Genomic DNA, 12,618 nt, shown 5'->3' on the forward strand with positions numbered 1-12,618 from the left:
GTACTCTGACTTTTTCCTTCCTCCTCATTTCATCAAACCTACATCCAGTAACTAATCAGTAGTTTTCAGGTAGGTGGAGTCAGATCCAACTTTCTACACACATCATGGAATGCATCTGATTGGCTGAAAGATGATTCGGTCAAACACAGCAATACACGCTCACATTAAGATTACAGTTTCTGATAACTCGACTAGTAGCATTTAGCGGAATGAACTCGGTAAAAATGATACATAATATTCATAATCAGGCCTGTCTAAATTTGTGTTTAGTTACACTGAAACATGAAATAGTTTTATTTTTTATTATCTTAGAATATGCCTTTTATTCACACATCAGGAGGGTCCCCTCCATGGAGTCATGTATGTAGTAGTATCTGCATCACGTTTGATATTCCCCGGTTTTACACACTGCACCTTTAAATATGAAAATATTGAATTGTTTAGATGATATAAAAATCCTTCAGCTGAATCATTGACTGTCTGTGGCACCAGTGTCTTAACAGTTTTGTCTGTTATCCTCAGAGAGAGTAGCCCTTATGGATATCTGGCAATCAGGATCAAAATATCACCAAATTTGGACAAGACGTTTTTTTAGATAACTTTTTCTACAATTAAATTTAAGCTGTTTTTTCAAAAATAGCATTAATTATTATATCTGATCTATTTAAATAAATAAAGCAGTGTTGGTTACAGTGGCTTATTGCAGGTGTGATAAGGAGCTGAGAGCTTTTATACAGAAACAGAAATGTGAAGTGGAAGGTTTTTGTACAGTTGAACAGAGATATGTGGCACTGTGTAACGAGCTGCACAGAAATACACTGCAGTGCTGTTCAGGTGGACTTTCTCAATTATTAATGTGCAGTTCTGGTTTTCAGTTGCATCTCCTTCAATCCTCACATCCACTCCATCCTCAGGGGTTGGTGCTTTTCGATCCATATTTCCCAGAAGCTTCATCTGTCTGTCTGACTGCTTGTACCAGAGGATCTGGTCATAGCTGCTTATTTCATGTCTACAGGTGATTCTGGCTTCTTTTCCTGGTCTGATGTGAATGTTGGATGGAGTCTGGAAGACTTTGTCACTGAGAGAGGAGCCTGTGGAGACACATGGGACAGGAATAAATCAGTATAGTAAACTCTACAAACAACGAGTTACAACTCAAAGAGCTCCACTTCAGTATACCGTACAAAAACAAAATTATGAACTGATATTGATTCACATTGTGATGTCATTACCTGAAACCAAAAAAATGTTTAAATGAATGATCAGGAAGAAGATGATCATGTTGTCTTTCTGTCTTGTACTAATGACTGCTGATCTGATATTCTCAGTGTTGCAGCAGGTACTCTGACTATTTCTGTCCTCCTCACTTCATCAAACCTTCTTTCAGTAACAAACCAGTAGTTTTTAGGTAGGTGGAGTCAGATCAGCTTTCTACACTCATCAGGGAAAGCGTCTGATTTGCTGAGAGATGATCTGGTCTAAACACACAAACAATACACGCTCATATTAAAGGTACAGTGTGTGATATTTAGCCTAGTAGCATTAAGCAGAACATACTTGGTAAAACTGATACCTAATAGTCTTAGTCAGGCCTGTCTAAGTTTGTATTTATTTACCTGAATAAATAAAACAGTTTTATTTTTTATTTACTTAGAATAAACATTTTATTCACACATAGGGAGGGTCCCCTCAGTTGAGTCCGCCATCTTGGATTTTTTCATCTTGCATGTTTCTACAGTATCACAGAAGAGGCCAAACAACAGATACAGATTTTTTTTTTTTTTTTTCTTTTTTTTTTTAGATTCCACTGGTGGCCACAGTTACCATCAGGAGTGAGCATTACATGTATGTAGTAGTATCTGCATTGTGTCTAATATTCCCCAGTTTTACACACAGCACTTTTAAATATGGAAATCCTGAATTGTTTATATCAGTGTTTCCCAACCATTCTTTCTTGAACCCCACCATGTACATAAGAAAAGCGGAGCCCACCAGGACCCAAGAGAGAAGAAAAAGTGGCACACTGCTGCCAAGAAACAACATAAATTTTAATTGTTTCACTGATGAAACACTAAAAAGGCCTATGCATGCTTTTCTCATCAAAAGACCCTTGTCTGAACTACTTTATAACTGCTTTATCATGGTTTCAGTCAAACTTTGCAAATCTAATTTTGGCATCCTCAGAGCAGACGAAGTCTCGTACCCCCCTAAAATCTTTGGAGCCCCCTGTGGGGGTCTCGGACCCCAGGTTGGGGACCAGTGGTTTAGATGATACAATTTCGCCATATATATATATATATATATATATATATATATATATATATATATATATATATATATATATATATAAATTTCATGATTCCGACATGTAAGTGGAAAGCCCTGGGTATCTGGGGTCTTGAATTTCTCTACTGTGGAGGAGTTATCAGTGATGGCTGAATTAAGTTTGTGATGTCTCATTCATATGATGAAGCTCTGTGTTGTTTTTTTCTGAAGTTATACTGTCTAAGTGAGACAACCCACCCCTAGTTACTTAATCATTACTTGTTATTTAACTAGGAGTTAAAGTGCTGATGAGCAGCAAGCCACAGGAAACAAAGAGAGACACCCTCAGGTTCATGTCAGGTGCTTTTTTTTAAATAAGATACAGGATGAGTGATCATTTTGAGGTGTTCATTCATAAAGTAATGCACATACTTAAACACTGTAGTTACAGTAAATTTCCATCCCTACCTAGAAGTGTTGACAGCACAGATATACTGGATGTATCATGCTGCTGTTAACAGGATTTGGAAGGAGACATGTCATGTGTCTGCTCATAGAGAAGCTTCAATTATTATTATATCTGATTTTTGTAAACGAGTAGAGCAGTGTTGGTTACAGTGGCTTATTGCAGGTGTGATGAGGAGCTGAGAGCATTTATACAGAGACAGAAATGTGAAGTAGAAGGTTTTTGTACAGTAGAACAGAGATATGTGGCACTGTGTAACGAGCTGCACAGAAATACACTGCAGTGTTGTTCAGGTGGACTTTCTCAATTATTAATGTGCAGTTCTGGTTTTCAGTTGCATCTCCTTCAATCCTCACATCCACTCCATCCTCAGGGGTTGGTGCTTTTCGAATCATATTTCCCAGAAACTTCATCTGTCTGTCTGACTGCTTGTACCAGAGGATCTGGTCATAGTTGCTTATTTCATGTCTACAGGTGATTCTGGCTTCTTTTCCTGGTCTGATGTGAATGTTGGATGGAGTCTGGAAGACTTTGTCACTGAGAGAGGAGCCTGTGGAGAGACATGGGACAGTAATAAGACAGTTTAATAAAATCTGCAATCAGCAAGTTACAACTCAAAGAGCTCCACTTCAGTATACCGTACAAAAACAAAATTATGAACTGATATTGATTCACATTGTGATGTCATTACCTGAAACCAACAAAATGTTTAAATGAATGATCAGGAAGAAGATGATCATGTTGTCTTTCTGTCTTGTACTAATGACTGCTGATCTGATATTCTCAGTGTTGCAGCAGGTACTCTGACTATTTCTGTCCTCCTCACTTCATCAAACCTTCTTTCAGTAACAAACCAGTAGTTTTTAGGTAGGTGGAGTCAGATCAGCTTTCTACACTCATCAGGGAAAGCGTCTGATTTGCTGAGAGATGATCTGGTCTAAACACACAAACAATACACGCTCATATTAAAGGTACAGTGTGTGATATTTAGCCTAGTAGCATTAAGCAGAACATACTTGGTAAAACTGATACCTAATAGTCTTAGTCAGGCCTGTCTAAGTTTGTATTTATTTACCTGAATAAATAAAACAGTTTTATTTTTTATTTACTTAGAATAAACATTTTATTCACACATAGGAGAGTCCTCAGTTGGAGTCCGCCATCTTGGATTTTTTCATCTTGCATGTTTCTGTAGTATCACAGAAGAGGCCAAACAACAGATACAGATTTTTTTTTTTTTTTTTTCTTTTTTTTTTTAGATTCCACTGGTGGCCACAGTTACCATCAGGAGTGAGCATTACATGTATGTAGTAGTATCTGCATTGTGTCTAATATTCCCCAGTTTTACACACAGCACTTTTAAATATGGAAATCCTGAATTGTTTATATCAGTGTTTCCCAACCATTCTTTCTTGAACCCCACCATGTACATAAGAAAAGCGGAGCCCACCAGGACCCAAGAGAGAAGAAAAAGTGGCACACTGCTGCCAAGAAACAACATAAATTTTAATTGTTTCACTGATGAAACACTAAAAAGGCCTATGCATGCTTTTCTCATCAAAAGACCCTTGTCTGAACTACTTTATAACTGCTTTATCATGGTTTCAGTCAAACTTTGCAAATCTAATTTTGGCATCCTCAGAGCAGACTTATAGTCTCGCACTTAAAATCTTTGGAGCCCCTGATATATATATATATATATATATATATATATATATAGATATAAATATCATGATTCCGACATGTAAGTGGAAAGCCCTGGGTATCTGGGGTCTTGAATTTCTCTACTGTGGAGGAGTTATCAGTGATGGCTGAATTAAGTGTGTGATGTCTCATTCATATGATGAAGCTCTGTGTTGTTTTTCTGAAGTTATACTGTCTAAGTGAGACAACCCACCCCTAGTTACTTAATCATTACTTGTTATTTAACTAGGAGTTAAAGTGCTGATGAGCAGCAAGCCACAGGAAACAAAGAGAGACACCCTCAGGTTCATGTCAGGTGCTTTTTTAAATAAGATACAGGATGAGTGATCATTTTGAGGTGTTCATTCATAAAGTAATGCACATACTTAAACACTGTAGTTACAGTAAATTTCCATCCCTACCTAGAAGTGTTGACAGCACAGATATACTGGATGTATCATGCTGCTGTTAACAGGATTTGGAAGGAGACATGTCATGTGTCTGCTCATAGAGAAGCTTCAATTATTATTATATCTGATTTTTGTAAACGAGTAGAGCAGTGTTGGTTACAGTGGCTTATTGCAGGTGTGATGAGGAGCTGAGAGCATTTATACAGAGACAGAAATGTGAAGTAGAAGGTTTTTGTACAGTAGAACAGAGATATGTGGCACTGTGTAACGAGCTGCACAGAAATACACTGCAGTGTTGTTCAGGTGGACTTTCTCAATTATTAATGTGCAGTTCTGGTTTTCAGTTGCATCTCCTTCAATCCTCACATCCACTCCATCCTCAGGGGTTGGTGCTTTTCGAATCATATTTCCCAGAAACTTCATCTGTCTGTCTGACTGCTTGTACCAGAGGATCTGGTCATAGTTGCTTATTTCATGTCTACAGGTGATTCTGGCTTCTTTTCCTGGTCTGATGTGAATGTTGGATGGAGTCTGGAAGACTTTGTCACTGAGAGAGGAGCCTGTGGAGAGACATGGGACAGTAATAAGACAGTTTAATAAAATCTGCAATCAGCAAGTTACAACTCAAAGAGCTCCACTTCAGTATACCGTACAAAAACAAAATTATGAACTGATATTGATTCACATTGTGATGTCATTACCTGAAACCAACAAAATGTTTAAATGAATGATCAGGAAGAAGATGATCATGTTGTCTTTCTGTCTTGTACTAATGACTGCTGATCTGATATTCTCAGTGTTGCAGCAGGTACTCTGACTATTTCTGTCCTCCTCATTTCATCAAACCTTCATTCAGTAACAAACCAGTAGTTTTTAGGTAGGTGGAGTCTGATCAGCTGCCTGCACACATCAGGGAAAGCGTCTGATTTGCTGAGAGATGATCTGGTCTAAACACACAAACAATACACGCTCATATTAAAGGTACAGTGTGTGATATTTAGCCTAGTAGCATTAAGCAGAACATACTTGGTAAAACTGATACCTAATAGTCTTAGTCAGGCCTGTCTAAGTTTGTATTTATTTACCTGAATAAATAAAATAGTATTATTTTTATTTACTTAGAATAAACATTTTATTCACACATAGGGAGAGTCCCCTCAGTGGAGCCCGCCATCTTGGATTTTTTCATCTTGCATGTTTCTGTAGTATCACAGAAGAGGCCAAACAACAGATACAGATACTTTTTTTTTTTTTTTTTTTTTTTTTTTTTTTTAGATTCCACTGGTGGCCACAGTTACCATCAGGAGTGAGCATTACATGTATGTAGTAGTATCTGCATTGTGTCTAATATTCCCCAGTTTTACACACAGCACTTTTAAATATGGAAATTCTGAATTGTTTATATCAGTGTTTCCCAACCATTCTTTCTTGAACCCCACCATGTACATAAGAAAAGCGGAACCCACCAGGACGTTTGAGGACACATCATTGATGATTGAGGGGTTTAATATCTATAGGAAAGACAGAAATGCCTATGGAGGTGGGATTTGTATTTATGTGCAGCGCAACCTACCTGTAACAATAAGGCAGGATTTAATGCAGTCGAATATTGAAGCTCTCTGGTTGCAAGTACATTTAAAGCATCTCAAGCCTATACTTATAGGATGTGGTTACAGACCCCCCAGTGCTAATTATGAATATCTAGATAAAATATGTGAAATGCTGGACTCTGCTAGTAGTAGCAATTTTGAACTATATTTTATGGCAGATCTGAATGTAGACTGGAAGTGTCTCTCCTGTCCAATGCGAAGGAAGTTATCAGATATATGTGCAGCTTCAGGATTAACTCAAGCAATAGATAAATATACAAGAATCAGTTTTAATAATGATGGCAGGAGGGTAGCAACTTGTATTGATCATCTCTATTTAAACACACCTGAGATGTGCTCAAATACTGTATCTATGCCTATAGGTTGTAGCGATCACAACTTGATTGCAATAGTTAGGAAAACAAAGGTGCCAAAGGAGGGTTCTAGAATAATTAAAAGGAGATCACTCAAAACATTTGACGCAGGAAAATATGTGAGAGATGTTTCAAATGCTAAGCTATCAAATATTTTGTTGCTGGATGATCCTGAAGATGCCTTTAAGGTTTTCAGTGACACATTAATAAGTGTCATAGATAAGCACGCACGTGTGAGAAAATCCACAGTGAAAACTATAAATTCACCATGGTTGGACAGAGAAATAAAAGAATACATGATAGAAAGAGATCAGGCAAAACAAAATGCCTTATCATCTGGTATTAAATCTGACTGGCAAGTTTATTGTAAATTAAGGAATTTTGTTACAAAATTAAATAGGAGAAAGAAAAAAGAATATTATGGCAACATAGTTCAGGAAATCAAACATGACAGTAAAAGATTATGGAGCACATTAAATCTTTTAGTTAAAGGCAACACAAAGTCTTCACCATCTTACTTAAAAACTGGAGGTGTGTTTTTAACGAAACCTAAGGACATTGCAAATCATTTGAATAATTATTTCATAAATAAAATTGATAAGCTAAAAGGTACTGTACAGCATAACAACACTGATCTCGCAGTTAAATCAATCAATCAAATCATGAAGAGCAGAGAATGTAACTTTGAGTTCAAGAATGTTTCAGTCTCAAAAGTTGAATTAATGCTAATGACTTGTAAGAATAAGTCACCTGGGGTTGATTTTCTTGATGGAAGGTTATTGAAACCTATTGTTCCTGTTGTGGCCCCAGCGATTACACATATAATTAATTTATGTTTGACCAAAAATATATGGCCACAGGGATGGAAAATTGCAAAAATTATACCAATACTAAAAAACAAAAAGATGCAGTTTTCTGAAGAAAATAGTCGTCCTATAAGTTTATTGCCAGTTCTGAGCAAAATAATGGAAAGGATTGTGTATGAGCAAATTCAATTATATTTTTCCAATAATAACCTTTTTACTGATTTTCAACATGCTTATAGGGATAAATATTCCACAGCAACAGCTATGACCCAAATGCTAGACGATTGGTGTAATGATATTGAGCAAAAGAAACTGATTGGAGCTGTTTTTCTTGATTTTTCTGCAGCATTTGATATTCTTGATCATGAATTATTATTAGCAAAATTAAAATGGGTTTTCAGCCTCTGCTCTGTTTATAATCAAAAGTTATCTTACTGAAAGATGGCAAATGGTTTATTTTAATGGAAGTGAGTCAGTTCTAAAACAGGTTAAACATGGGGTGCCTCAGGGAAGTTGTCTTGGGCCTCTTTTGTATTCTATTTTCACCAATGATTTCCCTTTGGCATTAAAGAAGGCTAATATGATGATGTATGCAGATGATACAACAGTCTATTTTGCTGGAAGAACTATAGAGGAATTAAATGAAAATTTATGTGCTGAAATGAAGTTGGTTTCAGAGTGGGTCAGTGGTAATAAACTTATTTTAAATGTGGCCAAGACCACCAGTATGGTTATAGGATCAAACTATTTATTGCGCTCAAATCCAAAGCTTGATGTAATAATTAATGATCAATATATCAAACGGGTGAATGAAGTTAAATTACTAGGAATTATCATAGATCATACATTGTCATGGGACTTGCATGTTAAGAGGATAATAACCAAAATTGGAAACATTCTTTCAATGATTAGGAGATGCTCTAAATATCTAACAACAAAAACCACCAAACAAGTAATCCAAGCTTTGGCTTTGTCACATATGAATTATTGTGCAGTTGTTTGGTCTAATACCTCATTAGCCAACATTAGAAAATTACAACATATACAAAATAAAGCAGCACGTGTTGTACTTTCCTGTGGAATGAGGACAAACATTTGTAAAATGCATGTAAGTCTCTGTTGGCTGGATGTTAAGAACAGACTGACATATTTGTTGATGGTATTCATCAGAAATATAATCACAACAAAGATGCCAAACATTTTTTATAGAAAATTATCATTTTGTTATGAGACACATGAGTACTCAACTCGACAGGCTGCTGGTGGTTATTTTATCTTACCCAGATCACTTTCTCAACGTACAGTAATATACAGAGCTATGATGGAGTGGAATGCCCTTCCAAATTACGTTACACAACAGAAAAACATGGCAAATTTTAAAATAAAACGAAGAGATTATTACTCTACTCATAATTTCATCTGTTAGTGCTCCCCAAGAAACTGTAGGGGTACCACTTGGGCCCATATTATTTTATTTTATTATCATATTATATCGTATTATATTATATCATCACTTATGGTGTTGCTCCAATATAAATAATTATGTATGCTTTTGTTTCTTGTTCTTAGTGTTGGGTCAGGGCATCTTTTGTGTGTGACATGATATATGTGTTGCAATGATTCAATTTTGGAGCTTGTAATTTTGGATTTCAGTGTTCGTCTTGAGTGTTATGTGTGTATTGGTATATTAGTGTGTGTCCTTATAGGTATTTTCTTCTGTATGCAAATCTAATTTTGGCATCCTCAGAGCAGACGAAGTCTCGTACCCCCCTAAGATCTTTGGCGCCCCCTGGGGGGGTCTCGGACCCCAGGTTGGGGACCAATGGTTTAGATGATACAATTTCGCCTTATTTATACATATATATATATATATATATATATATATATATATCAATTTCATGATTCCGACATGTACAGTTGAAACCAGAAGTTTACATACACTATATAAAAAGGCACATAAACTTTTTTTTTCTCACCGTCTAACATTAAATCAGATTAAACTTTTCCTGTTTTTGGTCAATTAGGATTACCAAAATTATTTCTATTTGCTAAATGCCAGAATAATGAGAGAGATAATTTTTTAGACAATTTTTTATTATTTTCTTGAGAGTCAGAAGTTTACATACATTTCATTAGTATTTGGTAGCATTGCCTTTAAACTGTATGACTTGGGTCAAACGTTTTGGATATGCTTCCACAAGCTTCTCACAATAGTTTGCAGGAATTTTGGTCCATTCCTCCTGGCAGAACTGATGTAACTGAACCAAGTTTGTAGGCCGCCTTGCTTGCACATGCCTTTTCAGCTCTGCCCATAAATTCTCAATGGGATTGAGATCAGGGCTTTGTGATGGCCACTCCAAAACATTGACTTTGTTATCCTTAAGCCACTTTGTAACCAGTTTAGCAGTATGCTTAGGGTCATTGTCCATTTGGAAAACCCATTTGCACCTAAGCTTTAACTTCCTGGCTGATGTCTTGAGATGTTGCTTCAGTATTTCCACATAATGTTCTTTCCTCATGATACCATCTATTTTGTGAAGTGTACCAGTCCCTCCTGCAGCCAAACAACCCCACAACATGATGCTGCCACCCCCATGTTTCACAGTTGGGATGGTGTTGTCAGGCTTGCAAGCTTCCCCCTTTTTTCTCCAAATGTAACGATGGTCATTATGGCCAAAAAGTTCAATTTTAGTTTCGTCAGACCACAGAACATGTCTCCAAAAATTAAGGTCTTTGTCCCTGTGTGCATTTGCAAACTGTAATCTGGCTTTTTTATGTTTCTTTTGGAGTAATGGCTTCTTCTTGGAAGAGTGGCCTTTCAGCCCATGTCGGTACAGGACTCGTTTGACACACTCTTACCAGCTTCAGCCAGCGTCTTCACAAGATCTTTTGCTTTTGTTCTTGGGTTGAGATGCACTTTTCGGACCAAAGCACGTTCATCTGTGGGACACAGAACCTGTCTCCTTCCTGAGCGGTATGATGGCTGGACATTCCCATGGTGTTTATACTTGCGTATAATTGTTTGAACAGATGAACGTGGCACCTTCAGGCATCTGGAAATTGCACCCAAGGATGAACCAGACTTGTGCAAGTCCACAATTCTCTTCCTGATATCTTGGCTGATTTCTTTTGATTTTTCCATGATGTTACACAAAGAAGCAGTGTGTTTCAGGTGTGCCTTAAAATATATCCACAGGTGTGCCTCTAATTAACTCAAATGTTGTCAATAAACCTATCAGAGGCTTCCAAAGACATGACATCATCATCTGGGCTTTCCCAAATTGTTTAAAGTCATAGTAATCTTCGTGTATGTAAACTTCTGACTTTGAAGAAAGTAATAAAAATTGTCTAAAAAAAATCATTTTCTCATTATTCTGGCATTTAGCAAATATAAATAATTTTGGTAATCCTAATTGACCAAAAACAGGAAAAGTTTCATCTGATTTAATGTTAGATGGTAAGAAAAAAAGTTTATGTGCCTTTTTATATAGTGTATGTTATCTTCTGGTTTCAACTGTATGTGGAAAGCCCTGGGTATCTGGGGTCTTGAATTTCTCTACTGTGGAGGAGTTATCAGTGATAGCTTGTTTAAGTTTGTGATGTCTCATTCATATGATGAAGCTCTGTGTTGTTTTTTTCTGAAGTTATACTGTCTAAGTGAGACAAACCACCTCTAGTTACTTAATCATTACTTGTTATTTAACTAGGAGTTAAAGTGCTGATGAGCAACAAGCCACAGGAAACAAAGTGAGACACCCTAAGCACTTTTTTTTATAATATACAGAATAAGGGAGAATTTTGAGGTTTTCATTTATAAAGTAATGCACATACTTAAACACTGTAATTACAGTGAATTTCCATCCCTACCTAGAAGTGCTGACAGCACAGATATACTGGATGTATCATGCTGCTGTTAACAGGATTTGGAAGGAGACATGTCATGTGTCTGCTCATAGAGAAGCTTCAATTATAATTATATCTGATCTTTGTAAACGAGTAGAGCAGTGTTGGTTACAGTGGCTTATTGCAGGTGTGATGAGGAGCTGAGAGCTTTTATACAGAAACAGAAATGTGAAGTGGAAGGTTTTTGTACAGTTGAACAGAGATATGTGGCACTGTGTAACTAGCTGCACAGAAATACACTGCAGTGTTGTTCAGGTGGACTTTCTCAATTATTAATGTGCAGTTCTGGTTTTCAGTTGCATCTCCTTCAATCCTCACATCCACTCCATCCTCAGGGGTTGGTGCTTTTCGATACATATTTCCCAGAAGCTTCATCTGTCTGTCTGACTGTTTGTACCAGAGGATCTGGTCATAGCTTCTAATTTCATGTCTACAGTTAATTCTGGCTTCTTCTCCTGGTCTGATGTGAATGTTGGATGGAGTCTGGAAGACTTTGTCACTGAGAGAGGAGCCTGTGGAGAGACATGGGACAGTAATAAGACAGTTTAATAAAATCTGCAATCAGCAAGTTACAACTCAAAGAGCTCCACTTCAGTATACCGCACAAAAACAAAATTATGAACTGATATTAATTCACATTGTGATGTCATTACCTGAAACCAACAAAATGTTTAAATGAATGATCAGGAAGAAGATGATCATGTTGTCTTTCTGTCTTGTACTAATGACTGCTGATCTGATATTCTCAGTGTTGCAGCAGGTACTCTGACTATTTCTGTCCTCCTCATTTCATCAAACCTTCTTTCAGTAACAAACCAGTAGTTTTTAGGTAGGTGGAGTCAGATCAGCTGCCTGCACACATCAGGGAAAGCGTCTGATTTGCTGAGAGATGATCTGGTCTAAACACACAAACAATACACGCTCATATTAAAGGTACAGTGTGTGATATTTAGCCTAGTAGCATTAAGCAGAACATACTTGGTAAAACTGATATCTAATAGTCTTAGTCAGGCCTGTCTAAGTTTGTATTTAGTTACCAAAATAAATAAATAAATAAATATACATATATATATATATATATATATATATATATATATATATATTTTTTTTTTTAAACCTAGA

General features: G+C 36.6%; 1 protein-coding gene and 1 gene segment (V, D, J or C); one reads left to right on the forward strand and one right to left on the reverse strand.

Annotated features, from left to right (window-relative positions):
• Positions 1–12,618, forward strand: part of LOC121525747 (dynein regulatory complex subunit 4-like) — a 94,397-nt gene that overhangs the window by 25,233 nt on the left and 56,546 nt on the right. The gene's annotated exons all lie outside the window — the stretch shown is intronic.
• Positions 688–3,514, reverse strand: LOC121526519. The segment is given in 4 exon segments: positions 688–726; positions 898–1,091; positions 2,991–3,281; positions 3,423–3,514. Coding segments are annotated over 4 exon segments (573 nt in total).

Source organism: Cheilinus undulatus, linkage group 18, assembly GCF_018320785.1.
Source record: "Cheilinus undulatus linkage group 18, ASM1832078v1, whole genome shotgun sequence".
NCBI lineage: Eukaryota > Metazoa > Chordata > Actinopteri > Labriformes > Labridae > Cheilinus > Cheilinus undulatus.